We start from the raw sequence: 27,006 nt of genomic DNA on the forward strand, positions 1-27,006 counted from the left end.
TGCGGCGGTGATTTTCTTTCACGAAGCGCTTTTCACAGCGCTTCCGAAAATTATGCAGCCTGGGCTGCGGCGGTGATTTCCTCTCAGCAGAAACGCGCTCCAGGAAGCGCAAGGGCACAATTTAAAAGCCCGGGCTGCGGCGGTGATTTCTTTTAGGAAAAGAAAAGCGCTTTCCAAGCGCTATAGTGCATCAGCAGCCCAGCACTTAAAAGAATGCCTGTTTCTCCTCCAGCATCCTGTCAAAGATGTAGAAGATCGTTGCAGGGGTCAGGGGCCACAGCACCCTGCCCCTGGGAACAACTTAACAAGAGGGAGCACAGGGCTGGTGGGCTCAGCTACAGGCCAGCACAAAGGGTGCAGATGGTGGCAGTTCCTCCTAGTGACCAGGCAGGTCACAGGTCAGCACAGCAGCAGCAGTCCATGGCGGTTTCCTGGTGAGTCCATTCATCAGCGTTCTGTGTCCAGTTCCAAGTTCCAAGAATGTTCAAATTGTGGGGAAAATTCCCCTGTACTTATAGTCCATTTTTACAGTGTTTTACAATGCCAGGGAGAGGAGGTTCCAGCCAGTTACAACTGGTTCTGGGAGTGTCCCCTCTCTCCTTTCAGCACCGGCTCCAATCATCAGTGGGGGGTTAACGACCCTATTGTGTGAGGCCAGGGCACAGCCTTTACAAATGTAGGTGTGCCCCGCCTCTCCCTTCTCTCAGCCCAGGAAGACTATTCAGTATGCAGATGCACCTCGGTGACACCTCCACCCTTCCTGTGTACAGGCTGTCTGAAAAGTATGCACAAAGCCCCAACTGTCACTCTGCCCAGACGTGGATTGGAGTCAAGCTGCAAAACACCAGAATCATAAGCACAGATAAATGCGCACTTTCTAGAAGTGACATTTCTGTGATAGTAATAAAAAATACACCCACACCAGTAAGCAGTATTTATTATCACAATCACACCCATACCAAACACGCCTACGCTACCCCTCATAAATCAGACAATACCCTTTACACATAAGGCAGGGCATTTCTAATGCAATCCTATGAGAAGGCAGCACTCACAGCAGTGAGACACCAAGTTAGGCTGTTTGTCACTACCAGGACAGGCCATGCAATATGGCACATGTCCTGCCTTTCTACATACATGGCACCCTGCCCATAGGGCTAGCTAGGGCGTACTTTAGGGGTGACTTACATGTAGTAAAAGGGGAGTTCTGGGCCTGGCAAGTAAATTTAGATGCCAGGTCCCTGTGGCAGAAAACTGCGCACACAGGCCCTGCGCTAGCAGGCCTGAGACAGGTTTGAAAGTCTACTTCAGTGGGTGGCGCAAGCAGCGCTGCAGGCCCACTAGTAGTGTTTAATTTACAGGCCCTGGGTATAGAGATACCACTGTACAAGGGACTTATAGGTAAATTAAATATGCCAATTAGGTATAAGCCAAACATACCAACTTTAGATGGGAGAGCACCTGCACTTTAGCACTGGTCAGCAGTGAAAAAGTGCTCAGAGTCCTAGAGCCAACAGCGAGAGGTCAGAAAAACCAGGAGGAAGGAGGCAAAAAGACTAGGGATGACCATGCGTATGGCCAAAAGTCCAACACAACCCCCTACCAGCCAAAATCCAGGGGAGAACAATCAATACCTTGATGTACTTTCCTGATTGGGGCGATAGAACAAGGACCCAGGCCCACAACAGCAGGGGCATGTTCCAGTTCTACGCCTTCCTGACTCCACTGGGATCTCTCTGTCAATGCGTCCCAGGCAGCCTAGACCAACCCACGGGGATTCTCTAGCTGCCAATGGCCAGAACCAGGCCCCAGGCCATCTAGGAGCCTCTGGTCTCTGAAACCATAATGAGTGGGGGCGGTAGCCCCAGGTGCAAAGCAACCTGTCTCCACTCCCTTTCCGATCAGTTCAGGGGCTCTACCCTGCCACTGATCCACCAACCTAGGGTCCGCACCCATAGGTTCTACAGGGGCTAGAGGCGAGGCTCTCCTCCCTCTACCCCTCCTTCTAGGATCCCGCCCTCCTCTCCTAGGAGGGGTATCACCAGAATCCACACTTGCCAGGGTGCTGGGTACAGCAGCCCTGCACAACTTTCTCGCCAGCCCAGGATCACTACCTGGCGACTGACCACCCAACCCAGGGACGACACCCTTGGGTTGCACCGGGGTCCGGGGCGGGCTTCCCCCTCCCTGAACCCCACTTCCAGAGTCCTGCGTCTCCCCACCTCGGGAGAAGCCACCAGAAGTTTCACACAGGGGGGTGAGCACACTAACCGCCCCCCCAACCAGGTCAGAGTTTACCCCCTGAACCTGTCTATCTAGTCCAGGGACGACACCCTTAGACTGGACCATTGCCCAGCGAACCAGGACTTCCTTGGGAGCACACCTACCCCCTACCAGATCAGAGCTTACCCCCTGAAGCTGGCAATCCAACCCAGAGTCACTACCCTGCGGTTGAACCACTGCCTGGCGCACCAGGACTTCCTTGGGAGCACACGTACTCCCCATCAGGTCAGAGTTTACCCCCTGAACCTGATCATCCAACCCAGAGTCACCACCCTGCGGTTGAATCATTGCCTGGCGCACCAGGACTTCCTGGGGGGCACACCTACCCCCCATCAGGGAAACACTTTCCCCAAGGGCCACACAAGAGTCTGGCTGGCGCAGGTCTCCTGACCTCTGCCCATCGGACAGAGTCTGGATTCCCCCCAGCCCAGAAATGGTCTCACCAAGGTCATTCCTGGGGGGCTCTGCTCTCAGAGCTGACCCCTGACCCTCCAGGTTCTCCACTGGGGCTCGCAGCCCCCTCTCAACCCTATGCCTGGATTTCCGCCTCCTCCGCTGTAGAGCGAGACTACCAGACACCAGGACCGGCGGAACGCTATCACCAGTCACCCGCCTAAGTCCTAATGACAAAAGGGGATCCTTCTGAACAGCTGGCCCTACGGCACAGGTTAGGCTCACCTCCTGGCGTTCACTCATGGAACCTTCAGGGGCCTGGGACGGTATCTTGGGCACCTTGGGCCTCAGCCCAGCCCCAGCCCCATTCCCTCTCCTCGGAGACGGGACATGGGGTCCCTCACCCATCACAGTCCACTGGGACCTACCTGGGACACTCCATTCCTTTCCCACCACACCTTGTTGGGAAACACCTAGACCACTCTCATTAGGAACACCCCCTAATGTCACACCAGACCCTCTGGTACGCAACCAGAAGTCTGCCTCCTTTGCAAGCTCCCTGGGGTCAGAGAGCTCACACACTGACAAGTGTTGGCGTAACTCTGAAAAACAACAACGAAACAGGTGCTCTCTGAGAATCAGATTAAACAGCCCTTCAAAATTGTTTACTGTGCTACCCTTCACCCATCCATCTAGTGCAATGCAGCAAGCCTCCACAAACTCCTCCCAAGACTGGTGGGACAGTTTCTTACCACCCCTAAACCTTTTTCTGTATTCCTCAGGGGAAAAACCATACTTCACAATCAGTGCGTTCTTCACAGCGGAGTACCCCTCCCTGTCACTCTCTTCTAGAGTCAGTAGGGCATCCCTCCCCTCCTCAGGAATAAAACTCCCTAGGCCAGTTCCCCAATCCTTCTCAGGGATCCTGCGCTCTACCAGAGCCTTCTCATATTCCTTTACCCACTGACGTATGTCACCCCCCTCTTGGAACCTAGGTACCAGATCTATGGGTATGTGAGGAACCTCTTTGCTACAGCACTGTACATTGCTGCCACCACTGGACTCCACCTGCAACGCTGGTGAGTCCAGAACCTTCAGACTGCGCTCTAGAGCGAGTCTTTCTCTGGCAAAGGCCCTCTCTGCCTCTGCCATTCTCTCCTGTACTAAGGCCTTCTCTACCTCAGCCCTTCTCTCCTCAACAGCTAGGCGCGCTAACTGCAACTTCAGGTCCCTCTCTTCCCGCCTATCTCTTAGCTCATCAGGCGTCAAGGAATGAGAGGTAGCCCTGCTTCTTACACTGGACCCAGCAAGGGACTCCCTATCACTGGGGCCTTCCCTGTCAACTGGCGTCCCCAACCGGTCATTCTCACCCTCCTGATCAGTCTCTCTACCACTCTCTAGGGATGAGGTCTGGGAGCCCTCCCATTGGGAACCCTCGCTACACTCAGGATCCTCTGGGTACCCCCTACGCACACTCCCTCCCTGGGTAAATGTCACAAACCTTTCAAAGAAATTCAGAGATCTCCTGAGGTCCCCTTCTACAGGCAGCCCTCTCTCTCTACAGAACCCCTCTAATTCCCCCTGCGTGTAAAACGGCAGGTCCTCTAAATCAAAGGTAAGCCCCATCTTGAAAAGGTACAAATAACTCAACTGTGACAACCACAATACCCAAGCGTGAGAACTGAAAACAGGTAAAATGACCAAAGAGAGAAAGTTAAGAGAAGCCAAACATGTGATGGTCTAAACGCAATCCTTATAGTGAAATAATGAGTCACAATGGTATTGTGAAAGCGCAAGTCCTATCCTCACCGCTGACTTCCAATGTTAGAAATGGGGTTTCTGGTTGGCTAGGGTATGCACCTCAGCCAGGCAGAACTTACCCACTCTAGTCAGGGCAAGGGAGTTACACGTCCAAGATAACCCCTGCTCACCCCCTTGGTAGCTTGGCACGAGCAGTCAGGCTTAACCCGGAGGCAATGCGTAAAGCGTTTGCACAACACACACATACATGTGACGCAATATCCCCACCACAAAGGAAACACAACACCAGATTATATGAAAATACACTGTATTGTACACCACGTAATTATTAGACCAACATCACATAACAGTACTATCCTGCTACCTTAGCAGTTGTTAGAACGTTACACATTAGTTACTCTGCAAACTAGCAGTAGTCACACATAACACACAGGTTACTCAGTATTCTGCAACATAAGCAGTAGTCAGGAAACACGTTATCACATTAGCACACTTGTCATAAGAATATCATAAAACGCCCATAGTAGGAACATTAGAAAACCTATGGCAAGTTAAGCAAACATATTAGCAAGTCATGCCCATAAAAGGAACATGTGCACACATATGTAAACACATCATAGGACAGGCAGGCAATATAACATAATTACAAAGTCTGTAAAAAGAACTTTAAATCAACGTTACATTAGTCCGTTTTAAAGTACCTGAAAAATGATGAAAAGGCACCTCCAGTGCCTAAAACGAATACTGGGGCGGCACTTCCAGTGCCTAAACAACCAATGGGGCCCCCGGCGCTCCTCTGCGCAAAACGGGGGCCTCCTGTGCATATTTGGGCCAAAGAGGGGCGGCACGCACCCTCTCAGCGTTCCTGACGGGCCCCTCCTGGGACCCGTAATCACTGGGGGCCCCCCGGGCCTCCACCGGCCCTCCTGTGGGGGGTCAAGGTCAGGGAAATCCTGAGGATCTGGAGGGGGGCGCCACGCACCCCCTCCACTCTGCGAACAGGCCCCTCTGGGGGGCCCGCAAACTCCTGAGTTCTCCCGGGGCCTCCGCTGGCCCTTTCAGAGGGGAGACCCCTTCACAATTGCCCTGGGCCCACGAGGGGGCCCACCAGAAAGCCGGCGGCACGGGCGAGCCTCCGATGAGGCTGCTGCCCCGCCCGCACGCGCCGAGAGAGCCCTCCGGGGCTGGAGCAGGTGAGGGAGAGGCGTCCTCCTCTCCCTCCTGCTCGCACACAACGCCGGCACCCGGTCGGGCCGGCCGGTGCCCCGGGGGCGCTCCTCGGAGCGATCCCTACCCCGGGGCACCGCTAGGAGCAGGCTTGCTCCTTGTCACGTCCCAGGTGGATTTCTTGTGCCCCGGGGGCACGGAACGGAGCGCGATCCTCGCGCTTTACAGAATTAAGTTCCCCGGGCTGCGGCGGTGATTTTCTTTCACGAAGCGCTTTTCACAGCGCTTCCGAAAATTATGCAGCCTGGGCTGCGGCGGTGATTTCCTCTCAGCAGAAACGCGCTCCAGGAAGCGCAAGGGCACAATTTAAAAGCCCGGGCTGCGGCGGTGATTTCTTTTAGGAAAAGAAAAGCGCTTTCCAAGCGCTATAGTGCATCAGCAGCCCAGCACTTAAAAGAATGCCTGTTTCTCCTCCAGCATCCTGTCAAAGATGTAGAAGATCGTTGCAGGGGTCAGGGGCCACAGCACCCTGCCCCTGGGAACAACTTAACAAGAGGGAGCACAGGGCTGGTGGGCTCAGCTACAGGCCAGCACAAAGGGTGCAGATGGTGGCAGTTCCTCCTAGTGACCAGGCAGGTCACAGGTCAGCACAGCAGCAGCAGTCCATGGCGGTTTCCTGGTGAGTCCATTCATCAGCGTTCTGTGTCCAGTTCCAAGTTCCAAGAATGTTCAAATTGTGGGGAAAATTCCCCTGTACTTATAGTCCATTTTTACAGTGTTTTACAATGCCAGGGAGAGGAGGTTCCAGCCAGTTACAACTGGTTCTGGGAGTGTCCCCTCTCTCCTTTCAGCACAGGCTCCAAACATCAGTGGGGGGTTAACGACCCTATTGTGTGAGGCCAGGGCACAGTCTTTACAAATTCAGGTGTGCCCCGCCTCTCCCTTCTCTCAGCCCAGGAAGACTATTCAGTATGCAGATGCACCTCGGTGACACCTCCACCCTTCCTGTGTACAGGCTGTCTGAGAAGTATGCACAAAGCCCAACAGTCACTCTGCCCAGATGTGGATTGGAGTCAAGCTGCAAAACACCAGAATTATAAGCACAGATAAATGCACACTTTCTAGAAGTGACATTTCTGTGATAGTAATAAAAAATACACCCACACCAGTAAGCAGTATTTATTATCACCATCACACCCATACCAAACACGCCTACGCTACCCCTCATAAATCAGACAATACCCTTTACACATAAGGCAGGGCATTTCTAATGCAATCCTATGAGAAGGCAGCACTCACAGCAGTGAGACACCAAGTTAGGCTGTTTGTCACTACCAGGACAGGCCATGCAATATGGCACATGTCCTGCCTTTCTACATACATGGCACCCTGCCCATAGGGCTAGCTAGGGCGTACTTTAGGGGTGACTTACATGTAGTAAAAGGGGAGTTCTGGGCCTGGCAAGTAAATTTAGATGCCAGGTCCCTGTGGCAGAAAACTGCGCACACAGGCCCTGCGCTAGCAGGCCTGAGACAGGTTTGAAAGTCTACTTCAGTGGGTGGCGCAAGCAGCGCTGCAGGCCCACTAGTAGTGTTTAATTTACAGGCCCTGGGTATAGAGATACCACTGTACAAGGGACTTATAGGTAAATTAAATATGCCAATTAGGTATAAGCCAAACATACCAACTTTAGATGGGAGAGCACCTGCACTTTAGCACTGGTCAGCAGTGAAAAAGTGCTCAGAGTCCTAGAGCCAACAGCGAGAGGTCAGAAAAACCAGGAGGAAGGAGGCAAAAAGACTAGGGATGACCATGCGTATGGCCAAAAGTCCAACAACATCTTTCTTTTCTTGCACCACCAAACCACAGCTCTTTGCTAGATTTCTGCCATTTTGGGCTGTAGGATCACCCCTGACTTAGTTACTGCATCACAGGTGTCGCTGCACTCTTGTATTTCATAGTGTACCTCATAGCTGGTGAGATTTGCACACTTCAGCGCATATAATCTCGATTCATAGCTCTACACCAGAGCTTTCTAAAGATTTAGAACTGCATGTGGCTCCAAAAGAAGGGTGATCGAAATTGCACCCGCCCCAGTGCTGCGGTCCAGTAATAAAGGTACACAGTAGAAAGAAACCTCTCTGTTTTAGGTAGCACGATGTCTTCTGTGATATTCTCAGATACTTTTAGATATTGCTGTCCTTTTATTAAAACACTTCTTTCCTGACAAGCCAGTTCACAAAAAATGTTACGTTGATGCATTAGTAAAATTGTCAAACCACAAACGCCATTATGAACGTGAGACACCAAGCGGGAGATTGCTCAGATGCTCTTTCTGACAAGTGATAGACATGCATCTGCTCCTAGGCAGAGTCTCTCCCAGATCCATGTTTAGATTGCCTCCTTCCTTGACTGTACATTCATTACATGCACCTATTTGGTGCTAGAAGAGACCAAAGGCTTCCCAGTCCACTGACCTTACCCTCTAGCCGAACATATTTGAGTTCGTCTATACTGTTGTAAGTAAAGGTTTTCTTCCCAGTGAGTCTGCACTTTGGCTTAAATTCTTTGTTGTAATAAACTCGCATGTGGGCTTTTTAAACATTCTGTAATGAAACTGCTTTACTGCCTGTCTGGATTAGCCAACCACCACTCTTGTTTCAGTGCATTTGTTCTGGTTTCTGTTGCAGGTTTTGGCAGGGGTCGCTATGGTTACAGATGGCGTATAATGCCTGGACGGCGGCGCCCTTATAGAGTTAGGACCGGCCTGGCAGCCTGGAAGGCATCAAACTTTCGGGAAGGAGTCAGTCCTCTCAGCCGCCTGCCTCTCAGCGAGAGAGTAAGAATTCAATGTTTCCCTCTGTAAATTGTGGTATTTTCAATGGATGAAGGGGTCGGTAATCATGAAACATGGATGCAACTATTGAAACGGATCCAGGTGACTTTTTATTCATTAATTAATGTTAAGAGGAGAAGGTGATAAGGCCAGAAGTAATCCGCTAGAATAGCCGTCTCCTGAATGGCATGCGTGATCTGCTGGGAAGGAGTTTCAACAAGTTGCTATGTTAGCGTTGTCAGCCTGTGTGCATGCTGTTTGCTGCTTGTGAATGCTGGTCATTGGTGTTACACCAGGTCCCAGCACAGACCTCTGTTGTATGTTTCAGGTAGCCGTAGCATGATCGAAATGAAATATACAGGGGGTCGCTAGCTTTTATTACTACACAGAGGCCTCCTTGTATTTCATGAATCAGTCCAGTTAGGGCCAGTGCTCCGTCATGTAACCAGAAGTGTGTTTACTTATTCAAGTCCTTGAAGTGTCCATGCAAAATCATGATACACAGCTAAGTTTGCCCCTTTGGCTGGGAGATGCGGGAATGAGGTGAAGGGTGCTAGCAGAATATTAATAATGCGTTCCTATTGCTATGACTTGATTCCTTGTTGGCTTGCCCTCTTTGATGCAACACTTACATATGTTTTGTGAAGTCTACTCGTTGCCATTTGCAAACAGTACTTTTCTTTCGTGTTTGGATGACTGTAAGCTAGTGACCGTAGGTCTGCTGTCTACAAAACCTGTTAGAATTATTGAACAGTTATCTTTCCATCTGTGGCCAGCACTGTGGGTGCATGTCTCTTAAAGCATTACCATCCTCTTATATATATATTTTTTTGTAGTCGGTGATTGAGTTTGGTTTAATGCTTAATTGATTATTACACAGCAGAGCCTTGTGTCACACTGCTGATGTCTTATTCCATGGGTGTGAAGACACAATCTGAGTGAACTTCTGATAAGCCACACATCTTCAGTTGTCTATAATTCTGACTTGGGGCTATTGAATGTTTTAAATTATATAGGTGATGTATTGAATGCTTAACAAATCTTTTAGTAAGCTCTTTATGGTAGCATGCCTTTTTTTTTTTCTGTAAGAGCTTAAGTGCGCCCGTAAGGTGTTGCGGTATTGAGTATTCTCGTGCTGTGCATTATTCTATATATATATATTTTTTTTTTTTTTTTTTTGGAGTCCAGAATTCATAATTTGGGTTTTGTCCATTGGTGCTGCAGCTGTGATGCTGAGTGTAAGTATAGAAAACCACATTGTTTGCACCATTGCTGCATGTTTTTCTCTGCAGGCGGATTCAGAAATGAGCAGACAAGCTGCTGAATTTATTTTCTGAACTCTGAAGATTGACAGCAAAGGGATACAGGCATAGGAAACTGATGAAAGCTTGCACTGACGTAGATTAACGGGGAGCCCTCATCTGCAGCCTTCCATGGAAAGAAAGTGTTTTTTCTCAATCTCTTTGACTAGCTGATCCAGGGCAATGAATGTTGATTGTTCTCTCTGTAATTCTTGAAGGTTTTGTCCAGTGTGTTGGTTATGGCTTAGATGTGATTTAGGGTAAGGGTCTGGTCTGGCAGACAATGATGTGTTTTCCTGTAGTTGGGGCAGTTCTGAGGCTGCAGAGGAAGCAGCTAGAATAATTTTCAGGCACCAGCTTTGAAGTGTCCTCCTGGTCATGTGCTTTAATGTAGAAGTTGTAGAGTTTGTCCTAACGCATTTTATTGGTGCTGAAAAGGCATATGCGATTCATATCTAGGTGTAAACAGTGGGAGCTTAAACCACATCTGAATACAGTACTAAAACACTCCCCTCGTTGAGGAGGGCACAGGCATCCCATAAACTTACTAACCTATCTTGCAATGTTTAATTGCAAGACTAGAGAGGAAGTTCTTGAGGACGATTGCATTCTGCATCCGTTTCCTAACATGCACGGTTTAACCTGCTTCCAGTACAGGAGTGGGTGTGAACCTGTGAGCGGGGGGGGAAGAGGTCCGGTGGTCGCATTTCAAGTGCGAAAGTGGCAGACACACAACATTATACTAAAGGGAAGAAAATTCAAACGACCAGTTTCACAATAGCAACAACATACATCTGTGGCCTCAAACGCAGAGTGGGGAGCACATCTGAAGAACCTGCAAATTCCGGTGCAGCGTAGATCGGAGAAAGCTACGAAGCCCGTTTATTCCCCAGAATATAAGACGGTGCATTCTCGGGGCATTTCAAAGCCTCATTTGGGACACTGCAGTTGACACTCCTACAGTACCACTGCGTTGTCTTCCAGTAACATTTTGGACGAGTAACATGCACTCTCGAGGTTGGCACATGACATTTGGCGCTACAGGACAGGGCACCGTTTGTGCCATGGCATCTACCGTCTGTGGAGAAGCCCCCTCAGCTGGAACTCTTTTGTTGGATGTTAAGGCAAACCGATCCCTGCATAAGTGAACATTGATAACTAGATCACAAATGATCTCTCGTCCTGTAATACTGGAAGGATGTAAATCGCACCTGTGTCTCCGACATTAATATGTGATAAGATGTGTTGCTCACTTCCCTGTTCATCTCCACACAAGTTATGCAATTATTGCAAATCAAAGCAGGTTAGTTTGGCCTTGTGAAAATCATTGTATCACGCTATTCTGTGTACTGATAGGGTCTATATTTCAAATTGTTTGTTTGAAACACTAATGTTGCTAAAAGCAGATTATCAGGCATCTTTCATGAACTGAAACAGGTTGTTTTAAAGGATATTTTACAAGCTGGGTTACACTCGGTTTAGATGATAAAATAAAAAATGGCAAAATTGATCCTCCACGTAACTGCACCCAGAGTCCAAGAGGAATGCATTATGAGAGAAAGGGCATTTATTTAGGTGCTGCGTGCAGTATACGCTTTTCTAGATTGGTTTTTGCTGATATGAGTTTGAGCAGCGTGAATCTGCCATTCAGTTTCACAGTACATGTGCTCTGTCTGTAACATGGGATCACATTGGCTAAAGCCCTTGGGCTTATTTAACTTTTCAGTAAGACAGTTGACAGGGCAAATGCCCAGATGGCATGATGGTCAAGTGCCTCATGTGGATTACAGAGTACACTTTCTCCACCCACATTTGTAACTGGAAAAACAGGGACCCAGACTTGTGTTAGTGGTGCCTGCAGCATCAGACACAAAGGAAACATGTGGCACTCTGGCATGTAGAAAAGCGTGTTGTCCATCAGATGAGTCACTACTAGGTGTACATTGAGCAAACTCTCTGCTTGAACGTCAAACAGATCAAATACCTTGTAATCGGGCGTTCTCAGTTGCAATCTAGCCACTGTAGATCTGTCTATGGGTTTATTGCCTCTTAGATTATGTGGAAAAACCTTTCCATTTTCTCCCCAAAAAATCAAAGTTTACTGAAGATAATATATTAATATGGCCGCTGCCATGCTATTAAGGTTTTTTTGTTGGTTTTTTTTTGTTTCTTAATCCTACACTTTTATCATGGTAAGAACTACAATGCTAATGAAACTAGTTAGCAGACAAGAAAAACGTAATGTTTTTTGTTGTCCATCACCATCCACTGGTGGCCACTTTATTCTTAACTATTAAATAAGACCATTGCAATGCAGTAAAAGGTCCAAGAGTCGGAAAGGTGGAGGCTAGATCAGTACCCCTCAGACAACTGACCTCCATACTCCCATCAGAGGGGGGAGTTATCGCCAAAAATGTTCTTGGAACTAGTGCCTCACTATCCATTCCCAGAGTTTCTTTATGACTTGATTAGCAAAGAGAAGAAAGGGTCTATTCACCTAATGCCAGAGGGTAGTCTGAAATCCTCCTGTACCAACATAGGAGACCCTCATTCCGCGATCCACCAGTTCACAGTGAATTGTTTCACTACGGAAGTACTCCTAAGGCCAACTAGAGGGAATGCTCCGTACCTGCCCTGTAGCCCTCTTTCGCATGTTACCCTTTGTCTGAAACCTGGAATCCACTTTATTGTGTTTTATAGCACTGCTCTTTAAAACCTGCCATTTCCTCCAAGGCCTCTCTGAGTTTGTCCTGGCTCACAAATATCTACGCTTTGGCATAAGATTCTGGAAGCATTTTCTCTAAACCCACTCACCCTACCAGACAGCCAGTCATCCTTTTCCTCAACTGTTTTTGCCACTGCAGCAGTAGTCTGTTTTCAAATTAATTTTGCATGCTAGTACCTTATTTGAATGCATCAATGTTCAATGTCCTCTGGTCATTTCTTACTCATGCCGGGATGTCGCCACACTTTGAGGCCCTTCTCAGTGATCTGTGTGTGGGGGTTTAAAAAAACTCTTTTCATCAGTCTCTCATGTTGCTCCTCTGCCAACCATTTCAGGAACCTAGCTTGGCAGAAACGGATGACCACCTCTTTGGAGGTCTCATCAGGTTGCCTCCACAAGCTGCGACTAGCGTAACATCTCCATACAGGAGAAATTCAAAGACACTCCAGCTACCTGATTGGGGCGGAGTAGCCTTCCACGCTGGAAGGGGCCCACCATAAAGACCAAGGTTCCCCATGAACAGGGGGGCAGTAAAATAAGTCTGCTTAGACCAGACCTACATGAATGCTGCTTTCTTGGGAAACCACCCGATCCTTCCCAGCTTTGCAGTCCGTTTTTTAATATCAAATGCCTGAAGACTAGCATGACTTCAAATCTATGCTCATGTTGATTGTGCAAAGATTTATTAGAATGCTATATCAGAATTTGAGAGGTAATTGTTGAGAATGTTTGCTGAACAACAGAATTCAGTATCATGGGAGACCTGATCAACTTAGTTTGTCAGTCAAGCAGAAATATATCCGATTAATGGTAGCCCACAACAGTGCCTCATTATGCCCAGTAGTTAAAGCAAAATGTCAGCTGTTGAAAGTGCCCAGCATTAGGAGTAAATAAAAGTTTGCAGGGAGGATGACATTATCTCCTTCAGTACTTGAAGTAATACATAGCTATCTGTGCTAGTGGCACAGATTGTGTTTTTTTTGTTTTTTTGTTTTTTTACTGTGACCAAAGGAGTGATATGGCAATTTGTTTTGTTACATACAGTTACATGGGAGTTACAGCCACCCCCGTCCAAAAAAAAAAAAAATCCTTTGACCATTTCCTTCTGTCCATTACAGCTTGGCACAGTTTGTCAGCCCTCTTCAGTTCCTAGTGAGTGATGCCATTCTGGCCTTTCACAAGAATCACATCTGTACACAAATAGTTCCCTTAATGTTGGAGACATCCGTGGAATAGTGTACTTTTTGAGACAAACATTTTTATTTTATTTTTTATTTTATTTTTTATTTAAGAAAGCAGCTTCATCAAGAGGAAAGTTTTGAAAAAGCAATAACAAAATAAAACCAGCATTGGCAAAGCCAAAAGGCTGGTAGTCACAGTCCGGCCTTCTGCCAGTGTTGTATGTGTGATGGAAGCTGTTTGAGGGAGTTATTAGTTTTCCAGTTTCCTGTAAATCTTTAGATTGCTTTTTGTTTGACTGTGGAAGTTCAAAGTGTTATTTATGGTATGCCACCAATAAAAAAAACGTAAGGAAAAGAAACATGTAAGTATTTCAATTTTTTTGGGTATAAAGGAATATTGCGTTTTTAATTAATCATTTTGAAGGCAAGGACTAGGCTGGTCACCTTTTGAAATATTTTGAATATTGTTTTTGCGCCTCTTGTCACATGTGACCCTCAGTTTAGAGAGCATTAAATGTAATTCCTGGTCTGATAAAGGAGAGCTTTAAGTCCCACCAGGACAGATGTAAAACGATGTCTGAGAACGGCTTATACAATCAACAGGAATGGCATCCGAAAGTAACATTGAAGAAAAGCTCAACAGGTAGAGTAGAGGAGTTAATCCTTTCTCTCCTTCGTGTGTTAGTAGGTGGATATGTTAGTCCACGCTCAAAATTTAGACTTAGAGGGGTGCGATTTTTCTTGAAGCAGGATCTTGTATCTTTAAGAATGTCCACTCGAGTGGTTAACCTTAACTTTTGAAGGCAGTGGTGTAAGATCTTGCTTCACATTTTCAAAAGATAGCCCACACAAAACTCTCTTGCATAGTTCTCTCAGTAAGAGAAGCAGCAGCTCCGGATATCGACTACGTGGTCAGTCTTTGGTCATGAGGACCATATTGGTTTTGTGGTGTTGCTGTTGGATCCAAACTTTCTGAAGGCTGGATTTTAGTGGAAATAAATTCCTGACAAGTCCATCAAAGGCATATTTTATACATATTTATTCAGAGTTTCTTATTTCTCTCTGTTGTGGGTGGGGGAGAATGGGGAGATGAAACTTTATGGTGCACTAAAGAATACATGTTTTTCATGCTGTTGTAAGAGATGCCTGCTTACCTTATCCATCTTGGTGATTTGAAGACCTGCAGAGGGACTGCAGTTATCAGTCTTCAGGACGGGATTTTTCACAAGTGTGCATGCTTGGATTATTTCTCCTCATCTTGTTGTGAACCCATAGTATGTTTTAGCCAATATCAGTATGGAGTGGTAGGTGTTCAGCAGTGGTCATGCCATTGACCTTAGTCCTTTTGTCCAAGTGCCTCTCATGCTTAAGCCACGAAATGTGGTACAAAGAAACCTTCTTACTCCATTGGAGTTGAAGCCAGACACACACTTTGGTTTTGGAATTGCTTCACATTTCGGTGAAAAAAAAAAAGAGCTTCTCAAACTCCAGTAGAGGATTCTGCACCTCGCCCTTCTATGAATGCTTATTCATTAAATATAGTGAACCCTTTTTGCAAAGGCTCATGCACTATTGGATTCGTTACGTCCTCTGATAGCAGAGGTTGAATTGCACTCTTTAAAGCAAACTGACATCATTGAACCATTGGTTTCACTCTGAGGCCAGGAGTGTGAGCCATGTAAATGTTTCTTTTCGGTCTTGACAGTTGAATCAATCCCCTTACTTGCCTTCTGTGTGTTTTTTTTGTTTTTTTTTTGTTTTTTTTTTTTGTTTTGTGTTTTAAATCTGTGTAGATCCCTAGGTGATTGTTCATCTAAAGCCTCACTTTTTATTTTCTCTTTCCCTACCACATCTGCATTTATTGGTCCTACATAGCTTCAACTTGGCCTGTGCCAACTGAGGAGGTTATTCTTCAATGCACTGCATACTCGGGAGGGGGGGGGGTGAACTTGGTAAATGAGATACTCAATTTGCTTATGCAATCTGTATTAGACTCTCTTCTGGTTATCTAATTAAAACAAAGCTTGAGACCACTCAGCCAACCAGTCTATCATTATTACCATGGCTAAGAGTCTAGTTTCTGCGTTAGTCGTATAAATCCATTGACCTCCAATATGGGCGATGGAGATCCACCTCACTAGCAGTTTTTACCGTTGTAAAAAAAAAAAAAAAAAAAAGTGAAGAGCTTGATATTTTTGCATATCCTTTGCTGCCAAAAAATATTCTAGGCCTGCCTCAACACCCTCAAAGCACTTTCTGGACTGTGTAGTATTCGATCATGGGCTTGTCCCATTCTGAATATACAGTATCCAAAATGTTGCACCCCAAGTGAGAACATTCAGAATTCTTGGAAATCTACCAGTGAATGTACAATGTCACTAGGCAGAGGTTTTTAACAGGAGTAAAGAAGTATCAAATTACCTGTATTTTGCGGAAGCCTTGCAGTTCTTGCACTGCTCTGTCCTGCTTGAGTTTGTAAAATTGAGACTGTTTGGAAAAGTTAACCTTGTCCGTCTCAAGATAAAGCTGAAAAAATTCAGTTATTACTTCAGAAGCTAAAGAAGCTGTTCTTAAGCAGCTACAGAGGTTTATGTCCAGCAACTTCATATTTGCAAATATTTAATGACAGGGCAATTAATGACCAGGTGTAGGGGCAGATGTCCCTTTTATTTGGACATTCAGGACAAAGTAAAAGACGGTCTGCTTGGGGATAAAACTCCATACAGGTACGTTTGAAGTCTTGGAAATAAAAAAACACAAATGGGGGGTGAAGACTGCCTAGTCCTTACATGTTTTGATTTCCAGCAAACAAAAGGGTACTTATTTGTTTTCACAAGATTGCAAGAGTTTTTAGGCCATACATCAATGTGAAGCAGACTTTTTTTTTTTATATATATACATAATTCCTTGAGGAGGCATGCATTGAATATTGAGCTCCAGCTTGTCACCACATCTTCACCCCCTCCCCTCAATACACAGTCAATAAATCTTCATGATTCGGTTTGAAAATTCTGTTTCTTTTTAGTCCATAAAAAATAGCTTTTCCCTTCTTACAAAGAGTAGCCTTTCAGTCAGTAAAACCAATGTGTATTCAAAGTTATTTTGAATCTCATGCCTTGAGCCTATCTCCAGAATCCCTCCCCATGATGTGCCTCCAAATTTCCACAAATCTCCACCAAATCTACAATCGGATCTGAATAATAAGCCTTTTCTAAATAGCAAGCTGCTTACGGTTGGAAAGTGTGTGTTTGCCCTTAAAATGACAAGTGGTATCCGGTATACCTTAGACTTTTGCAGTCTGAACATAATTTATTCTGATTTCAGATGGTCATTTTGGAGTTAATTCTTATTGCGTATAGCTGCTTTAAAAAAAAAATAATGATAATAATTTATAAACCGTATTTTATTTGTTTTAATACAGGAGCAGTCCAATACGTGAAAATGCATCTTTGGGATACACCGTGCAATACATTTCCTACATCAATGATAGAATGCATCAAAGCAGTCCAATCGTCTCCTGTGATGAATGCCATAATGCTCCTACCAACACCCCCTAACTCGTTCTGTGTTGAAGAGGGCAGCCTCTGACCTTATAAATGGGTTCCTCAAATTTTGTACATCTTTCCATCCCTCTTAACCAGTTCATAAACTTGGCAGTGGAGATGCCTCAGGTCGGATAGTGCCACTTTGGTTCCGGGAGTGGGAGTAGGCCCTCGTCCCGATGAGTCCTGCCAGTCCAGTTCCCCCAGCAGATGTTTGGGCAAGGGCCTACACCACTTAAGGTGATAAAGCTGTAGTCTCCGACCCCAGGCACTTCCACCTCTCACCAGTCTTGCACCACTCCAGCCGTACCCTCCACACCATTGCAGAGTCAGGCAGCAGATTCGGCCCTTCACAGTACTCCGTCAAAGATGAGGCCCCCCTATTCAGGGGCACAAGTGAAATTTAGGCAATAAAGCAACAGTAGTGTGTGTTATCCTGTGAATCGGGGATCCCTTGGGCTCCGCAAAGCCTACTCTGGGGTCCGTGATTGCTCATAAAATAAAATATTAACAGATCAAGTGTATATAAGGAAGCAAACTGCAGTTGAAAATGTTCTGTACATGTGTAGGAATTTGAAATTGGGGAATACAATTTGTTAGTAGCCTCAGATTGAACTGTGGAAGCAGTGCAAGTGCATCAGGCAGAATATAGTACGGGTGATTGGTGGCCTCAGTTGAATTTAGAAAACCTCCCATCTTACTTTTAAAATTTGGATTATATTGAAATATTTGTGAATTAAATCTTTCATCATTTGCATACTTGTGTGATGAATACTTGTTTCTGTATCTTTGTGTGTATTATTTTGCAGTTCAAATCATTGAAAGTGCTTAGGCCAGTGCTGTGGCCTTCCGTCAATGACTGATTGGGGATCATCGGGTTCCAATAATGATTCAAGGGGGTTTTCCATGTTCCAGTAATGTTTAAGTGGGGGTCCACAGAAGTCAAAAGGTAAAGATCCACTGGCCTGCAGGATACTACTGGGTGATGGGGCCACCGGCAAAATGTATCTGCTGTGCCTGTCTTACAGCTCACAAGCCATCATCCCGCAGACTTGTTAGCATCTGTGCACTTCTGAGGTGAGTGAGACTACAATGCTGTTATGTCTGAAGTATCCGCACTGGTTTGGCTTCAGTTTGTTGCCTGTTTGTGCTCTCTACAGAGACCTCCTTCCCACATTCAGTCTGCCATTTCCTTACTGCACAGCTCTACTGGACAGCTCTCTGGAAATTGTATAAGTTTCACCTGTGAGAATAAAAGCCAAAAGCACTGAAATGGATTGGCCATGCATCGTCGCTCACGGACAAAAGGATAGTCTCATTGTCTCCTGCGTTTGTCAGGTTACATTAGCCTCTCTGAAAATGGAAGCCTTGCAAATTGGCCTATTTTTAGGAACTTCAAAGGGATGCAGTTGACCAATAGTCTGCACTTCAAAATTGTTTTGGGACTTTGTTGGGTTCAATATCCCTGTTAGTGATAGCACCACATAAATCATCTGAAGATTAAAGAGATATTCTCAGTGCTCGTTAGCTGTTAACTTCCCTTTACTTTGCTGAAGTTGTTCCTTGCACCTCACAAATGGCAGTTGAAGCTTATGACCCTTCTTTGTTTTACAGATGTATTTCTTCAGCTTGATAAAGAAAAATAATCAATGCACTTAGTCGGCTTCTTGCCTGAGAGAGAGAAAAGAAAATCCCCTGGGCCACGATGAAGGGATGAGGGGAATGCTTTCAATCTAGATTGATCATAGAAAGTCCTCTTTACTTTTCGCCTGTCCAGCCACTGCTCTCTGAAGAAAGGGATACAATTAAACAACCTAGTGTTAGATTTTATAGTCTTAATTAATATGGCTATATTGGATTAAAAAAAATATATTTTTAATCCATGATGCTTTGCCCAGTTTTAAGACCCTTGTTCAGCAGTGGTAGCAGATTATCCTTTCTGTCCTGCTATCACTGAATTTTAGTGATTCCAAAGCAATTAGTTATCTAAACTTATAAGAATTCAACATGTATGCTTCTTCGGGACAACTGTGCTTTACTATGTTTTACTGGAAATTGTATAGAGTGAGTCTGCCATTGATTTGGCATTCAAGAACTTTGGGAATTCTGGAGGTGTGAGGTTTCCATTGCAGACTGGAGTTTTATTCAGCTTACCAAAATGTAATGTCACTACTGGTCAAGGATCTGTCCCTTGTTAAGGTGACTTATAACATAATGTTCTTGATGAAACTGGAGGGTTCTACCAACTCAAAGATCTATTGAGTAGGTAGATATGCCTAGGTGTCATGCATGTGTCTTAAGTATATAATTTCACCATCCAAAGCATGCCACCATAGAGCCTCAACCCTTTTTAAGATTTCAAGTTAATTTCACTATCTGTAAAGCCTCATGGATGTACCTATCTCAAACTGGTTGAACTACCACAATGTCTTCTGCAAGAGTCACTCATTGGATTCATCTTGCAGCAAAACAAATGCAGACTTGTACCAAAAAAGATCACAGCACCCTATTTGCTTGAAGGCTCTTCTGCCATATGGGGTCTTAATGTTTCGAGAAAATATAGGTCTCTGAAATTCTATGCATGCAGTCTTTTCTGCTTATAATGGATCGGCCTCCCAGAGCTCAAATTACAGCTGAAGACTCCTGTTGGACTGTATTTGGACGACAATATGAGTAGCCAGACAACCCCTACTTTGCTACATAAGTGTTCAAAGTATTAGACGCTACCAAGATGATGTGTTCTGGGCGTGGATGTCTGCCACTGACCACACATAGTCTAAAACTTGGTGGTGGTGATTCTGATTTGTGTAGTGTAGACCAAAATTGATGTTTGCACATAGTGGAGACCAACTAGTTCAATCAGTTTCTAACTCCACGTTTTTAAATGTCCAGACATGCCCTCTATCAAAGTCTGCTCTCTTCCTTCTGCAGCACCCAACCACCACTGCCCAATGCAGCAGTGCTTCTTAATTTCTGTCTCCTGTGTTCTGTAGTGCCTTTGCCCATTTTCTGCACCCCCTCCTCTATTGGGCCCATCCGCCACTAGATGTTAGAATAGATTTGTGGAAAAGCTTTTTAGTTAGGTGGGGTAAAAAAAAGCTCCAAAAAACATCCCTAATCCAAAGAGACATTTTTGTGTTGGAATGCTTGGTAAACATGATTGACTGAAATGGTGTAAACTAATGCTATATTAATGTCCCCCTGCAGTGAAATTTCAACATCGGTCTGGTTAGATTTACTTCATGTTAGCTTTCCAATATTAAGGATGGGTCATGTATCAGTAGGCAGGTGACTTGCTTTTGATTCCAACTGAATTGCTAAACATTGCAAGCCAAAGTCACTTTCTCAAAGCTCATCTAGAGCAGCTTGTCTGCCATTCTTGATGTGCTTACTATTGACTGTTAAGACTAGACTGACTTGTAGGCTTTCCTAACACGTTTAGCAGCTTCCAAGACTCTTTTGTGTTAGACTGCTCATGTGGGCTTTCCGAACTTCCCCCTTTATGGAAGTAATCCTATGTAATGGACAGCCGAGTATAACCTTGTGGTCAAACGTGGATTGCTAGAAGTTATGCAATGTTTGCTGTGTGTAGATGCAATTTGAACTGTACATGAGCTATAAAATCTACTGTATGGTTACATAATAGTATGCATAGCATGACAACTGCTTATGTGATCAAATTCCAGATGTTGGAGGAGTGAATGTGACATCCCTGGACTTTTGACTGTTAAAAGTTTAACATCTGAAGGTTCAGAATCCATGCTTAATGTATGATTGAATTACACTGGTGCTGTGTAGCTGTAAGGACATCTTGGCTCCATGTAAGTCTTTATTCTAATCTGGTCCGCTTCTCAATTCTGGCATTTTCTCTTGGCACCCCGTTATCCTGCCACTGAAAAAGTTGCATCATATTTAGCTTGATTAAATGAATCCCAGATTGGCATAGGTGGAATTGTGGTATCCTGGGTTCTAGGGTAAATCAACCTGTGAACTTTGAAGATTGTATGTTGACACAAACTATCTTGGTTATGGTGCCTTGAAAGGAAGCGTAATAAAGACCGAATGTAGTGTTTAAGGTTGTTCAGTTTGGAGAATAGCAGATGAAAGGAGAGCAAGATTTTACTGATTCCACAGCCTGCAGGTGATAAGATTGTGAGTAGTTGTCCTCTCTCAGCTATATGCAGTGCTTTATAGGTGATGGCCATGTGAAGGTTGTAGTTAGTGACAGGTTATTTTAGTTTTTCTAGGCCAGCCAATAGAAGTGCAGGGATGGTATTTTAGAGTGGAGAGATATTAAAAGGTAATTCTTGCTGACAGACACCCTTCACCTCTCTGAATATTTCCCAGCATTTTAAACCCTTCAGATCAGATGTCTCAAGCATTAACTGTGAGTGGGTGGAAAGGCAGAATGGGGAGAATGATCTTTCATATCTTTTTATTTATCGAAAGAGCATACAGCGTCCGATGTACAAAAGGAGTATTACCCCTCCGAGGTCCCCAGAGTGGAGGAAACCAATGCCAGGTCTGCAGTGGCCGTTGCCGAGGAGGTGAGAGATTTCTACAGGTAGAATGATAAATATGTATGGTGCTGTGCACTGAAGATTGTGTGTCGGGGAGGAGGTTGGGATCTTGAGTTTGTCTTCTAAAAACCTGTATTGCATCTGATTCAGATGAAAGTATTAACATTGTGAGACGGATGAAACTACTATGTAGCTTGGACTACTTACCACTAATGCTTAACCTACGTACCAGGGCTATATGGGTGCATTCAGTTTGCACATTTCATGCATATCTTTTTTTTAGCATATTATGTGGTATAATGTATTTTGCATCTTAGCCATTTCTTAAAGAGCAACCTATTCTACAATAACAAAAAGAACCACCTGAACTTGATGCATTACTTAGGTGTTATGTTTATGACTCATTTGGTCCTTCCATAAACATCTGGATGAAGTGAAGCAGCAGTAGTTGTTCCCTTACCTATCTAATATTTCCCCACTAATTTTATCCTTTATTTCCATCTATGAGCCCCACACACTTTGGAAAATATCAATGAGGCTTGTCCCCAAAATATGGGGCCATACACTCACAGCTACTTAAGAAAACGCATGTGTTAGTTTTTAACTGAATTCTTTTTTTAAAATAGACATCAAACATTTTATTTATTCTTTCATACTGTTGCTGTTACCTCTGCCAGGTTACTAATGAAGTTTTTGAGTGTTTCCTCTACATAAACTTTTAGGATGGTTGTGCTCCATTTTCTGTGTGTTCCTTAAAATCTTGAAGTAAGAAGTACCATGGTGGGGGAGGGAAGTATGGATGGGGGGTGAAGGGGTTGTGGTAGGGAGGGGGTGGGTGCTGTGAAGAGCAGTCTGCAGTTCTATCGCAGCCACAAAGATGTTTAGTAAAAGTTTGAATTCCCTGGCACTTGACACTGAGCAGTGTTTACGGTGAGTGATAGTCAGATAGTGAAACATCCATCCATTTGTAGTGTCAGATCCTGCTGAAACTGTACGTCCAGACTGGCTTGGCTTGTAGGTCTTTCCATCCAGTGCACATATAAGGCTCTAGAATTTGTTGTGTGCTCTAGAATTTGCTGTGTGCTCTAGTAGCAGCCTCTATTGAAGGCATGACATCGCTGTAATCAGTTTCTTGTCTTGAGCGACGTACGCTGCTGAAAGAATTTTATTGGGGCAAAAGCCTCTTCTGTTCTATAGTGTAAGGAAATGCCTCCTTGACATGGTTACCCCCTGACTTTTTGCCTTTGCTGATGCTATGTTTTGAATTGAAAGTGTGCTGAGGCCTGCTAACCAGGCCCATCACCAGTGTTCTTTCCCTAACCTGTACTTTTGATTCCACAATTGGCACACCCTGGCATCCAGGTAAGTCCCTTGTAACTGGTACCCCTGGTACCAAGGGCCCTGATGCCAGGGAAGGTCTCTAAGGGCTGCAGCATATCTTATGCCACCCTAGGGACCCCTCACTCAGCACAGACACACTGCTTGCCAGCTTGTGTGTGCTGGTGAGAACAAAACGAGTAAGTCGACATGGCACTCCCCTCAGGGTGCCATGCCAACCTCACACTGCCTATGCAGTATAGATAAGTCACCCCTCTAGTAGGCCTTACAGCCCTAAGGCAGGGTGCACTATACCATAGGTGAGGGCACCAGTGCATGAGCACTGTGCCCCTACAGTGTCTAAGCCAAACCTTGAACATTGTAAGTGCAGGGTAGCCATAAGAGTATATGGTCTGGGAGTCTGTCAAACACGGACTCCACAGCACCATAATGGCTACACTGAAAACTGGGAAGTTTGGTATCAAACTTCTCAGCACAATAAATGCACACTGATGCCAGTGTACATTTTATTGTGAAATACACCCCAGAGGGCACCTTAGAGGTGCCCCCTGAAACCTTAACCGACTATCTGTGTAGGCTGACTGGTTCCAGCAGCCTGCCACAACCGAGACATGTTGCTGGCCACATGGGGAGAGTGCCTCTGTCACTCTGTGGCCTGTAACAAAGCCTGCACTGGGTGGAGATGCTATCACCTTCCCCAGGCAGGAGCTGTAACACCTGGCGGTGGGCCTCAAAGGCTTACCCCCTTTGTTCCAGCACCGCAGGGCACTCCAGCTAGTGGAGTTGCCCGCCCCCTCCGGCCACGGCCCCACTTTTGGCGGCAAGGCCGGAGGAGATAATGAGAATAACAAGGAGGAGTCACTGGCCAGTCAGGACAGCCCCTAAGGTGTCCTGAGCTGAAGTGACTCTAACTTTTAGAAATCCTCCATCTTGCAGATGGAGGATTTCCCCCAATAGGGATAGGAATGTGACCCCCTCCCCTTGGGAGGAGGCACAAAGAGGGTGTACCCACCCTCAGGGCTAGTAGCCATTGGCTACTAACCCCCAGACCTAAACACGCCCTTAAATTTAGTATTTAAGGGCTTCCCTGAACCTAAGAATTTAGATGCCTGAAACTACAAGAAGAAGAGGACTGCTGAGCTGAAAAACCCCTGCAGAAGAAGAACAGAAGACACCAACTGCTTTGGCCCCAGTCCTACCGGCCTGTCTCCTGCCTTCCAAAGAAACCTGCTCCAGCGACGCTTTCCAAAGGACCAGCGACCTCTGAATCCTCAGAGGACTGCCCTGCTTCAAGAAAGACAAGAAACTCCCGAGGACAGCGGCCCTGCTCCAAAAAGACTGCAACTTTGTTTCAAAGGAGCAGATTTAAAGACCCCTGCAACTCCCCGCAAGAAGCGTGAGACTTGCAACACTGCACCTGGCGACCCCGACTCGACTGGTGGAGAACCAACACCTCAGGGAGGACCCTCCGGCGACTCCAAGACTGTGAGTAACCAAAGTTGTCCCCCCTGAGTCCCCACAGCGACGCCTGCAGAGGGAATCCCGAGGCTCCCCCTGACCGCGACTGCCTGAACTCTAATTTCCCGACGGCTGGAAAAGACCCTGCACCCGCAGCCCCCAGGACCTGAAGGATCGGAACTCCAGGGCAGGAGGACCCCCAGGAGGCCCTCTCCCTTGTCCAGGTGGTGGCTACCCCGAGGAGCCCCCCCCCCTTGCCTGCCTTCATCGCTGAAGAGACCCCTTGGTCTCTCATAGGAAACTATTGAAAACCCGACGCGTGTTTGCACACTGCACCCGGCCGCCCCCGCGCTGCTGAGGGTGTACTTTCTGTGTGGACTTGTGTGTCCCCCCCCCCCCCCCCCCCCCCCGGTGCCCTACAAAACCCCCCTGGTCTGCCCTCCGAAGACGCGGGTACTTACCTGCTGGCAGACCGGAACCGGGGCGCCCCCTTCTCTCCATTGAAGCCTATGCGTTTTGGGCACCACTTTTAACTCTGCACCTGACCGGCCCTGAGCTGCTGGTGTGGTAACTTTGGGGTTGCTTTGAACCCCCAACAGTGGGCTAACTTGGACCCCAATCTCAACCCCGTAGGTGGTTTACTTACCTGCTAAAACTAACAATACTTTACCTCCCCCAGGAACTGTGAAAATTGCACTGTGTCCACTTTTAAAACAGCTTTTGGTGTTGTATGTGAAAAGTATATATGCTACTGTAATTATTCAAAGTTCCTAAAGTACTTACCTGCAATACCTTTCAAATGAGATATTACATGTAGAATTTGAACCTGTGGTTCTTAAAATAAACTAAGAAAATATATTTTTCTATAACAAAACCTATTGGCTGGATTTGTCTCTGAGTGTGTGTTCCTCATTTATTGCCTGTGTGTATGTACAACAAATGCTTAACACTACTCCTTTGATAAGCCTACTGCTCGACCACACTACCACAAAATAGAGCATTAGTATTATCTCTTTTTGCCACTATCTTACCTCTAAAGGGAACCCTTGGACTCTGTGCATACTATTCCTTACTTTGAAATAGTGCATACAGAGCCAACTTCCTACATTGGTGGATCAGCGGTGGGGTACAAGACTTTGCATTTGCTGGACTACTCAGCCAATACCTGATCACACAACAAATTCAAAAAATTGTCATTAGAAATTGATTTTTGCAATTTGAACTATTTTTCTAAATTCTTAAAAGTCCTGCTAGGGCCTTGTGTTAGTCCCTGTTAGCATTTCTTTTAGAGTTTAAAAGTTTGAATTAGATTCTAGAACTAGTTTTTAGATTCTTAAAAAGTATTCCAAATTTTAGAAGCATAATGTCTAGTACAGATGTGAATGTGGTGGAACTCGACACCACACCTTACCTCCATCTTAAGATGAGGGAGCTAAGGTCACTCTGTAAAATAAAGAAAATAGCAATGGGCCCCAGACCTTCCAAACTACAACTCCAGGAGCTCTTGGCAGAGTTTGAAAAGGCCAACCCCTCTGAGGATGGCAACACAGAGGATGAAGATAGTGACTTGGAGGAAAATTCCCCCCTACCAGTCCTATTTAGGGAGAACAGGGCCTCTCAAGCCCTGACTCCAAACATAATAGTCAGAGATGCTGCTTCCCTCACAGGAGGGACCAACCTCTCTGAAATCACTGAGGATAACTCCAGTGAAGAGGACATCCAGTTAGCCAGGATGGCCAAAAGATTGGCTTTGGAAAGACCGATCCTAGCCATAGAAAGGGAAAGACAAGAGATGGGCCTAGGACCCATCAATGGTGGCAGCAACTTAAATAGGGTCAGAGATTCTCCTGACATGTTGAAAATCCCTAAAGGGATTGTAACTAAATATGAAGATGGTGATGACATCACCAAATGGTTCACAACTTTTGAGAGGGCTTGTGTAACCAGAAAAGTGAACAAATCTCACTGGGGTGCTCTCCTTTGGGAAATGTTCACAGGAAAGTGTAGGGATAGACTCCTCACACTCTCTGGAAAAGATGCAGAATCTTATGACCTCATGAAGGGTACCCTGATTGAGGGCTTTGGATTCTCCACTGAGGAGTATAGGATTAGATTCAGGGGGGCTCAAAAATCCTCGAGCCAGACCTGGGTTGACTTTGTAGACTACTCAGTAAAAACACTAGATGGTTGGATTCAAGGCAGTGGTGTAAGTAATTATGATGGGCTGTACAATTTATTTGTGAAAGAACACCTATTAAGTAATTGTTTCAGTGATAACCTGCATCAGCATCTGGTAGACCTAGGACCAATTTCTCCCCAAGAATTGGGAAAGAAGGCGGACCATTGGGTCAAGACTAGGGTGTCCAAAACTTCCACAGGGGGTGACCAAAAGAAAGGGGTCACAAAACCTCCCCAGGGGAAGGGTGGTGAGACAGCGAAAAACAAAAATAGTAAAGAGTCTTCTACAGGCCCCCAAAAACCTGCACAGGAGGGTGGGCCCA

The 27,006-nt window shown here is 45.7% G+C and overlaps 1 protein-coding gene across 2 annotated transcripts in view; it reads left to right on the forward strand.

Annotated features, from left to right (window-relative positions):
• FYTTD1 (forty-two-three domain containing 1) overlaps window positions 1–27,006 on the forward strand; it is a 152,090-nt gene that overhangs the window by 35,435 nt on the left and 89,649 nt on the right. For both annotated transcript variants that reach the window (XM_069212840.1, XM_069212841.1), the window contains exons 3-4: window positions 8,295–8,443; window positions 21,639–21,736. In XM_069212840.1, coding sequence (XP_069068941.1) covers window positions 8,295–8,443; window positions 21,639–21,736 — 247 coding nt within the window. The remainder of the gene's footprint in view (window positions 1–8,294; window positions 8,444–21,638; window positions 21,737–27,006) is intronic.

Source organism: Pleurodeles waltl, chromosome 11, assembly GCF_031143425.1.
Source record: "Pleurodeles waltl isolate 20211129_DDA chromosome 11, aPleWal1.hap1.20221129, whole genome shotgun sequence".
Classification (NCBI taxonomy): domain Eukaryota; kingdom Metazoa; phylum Chordata; class Amphibia; order Caudata; family Salamandridae; genus Pleurodeles; species Pleurodeles waltl.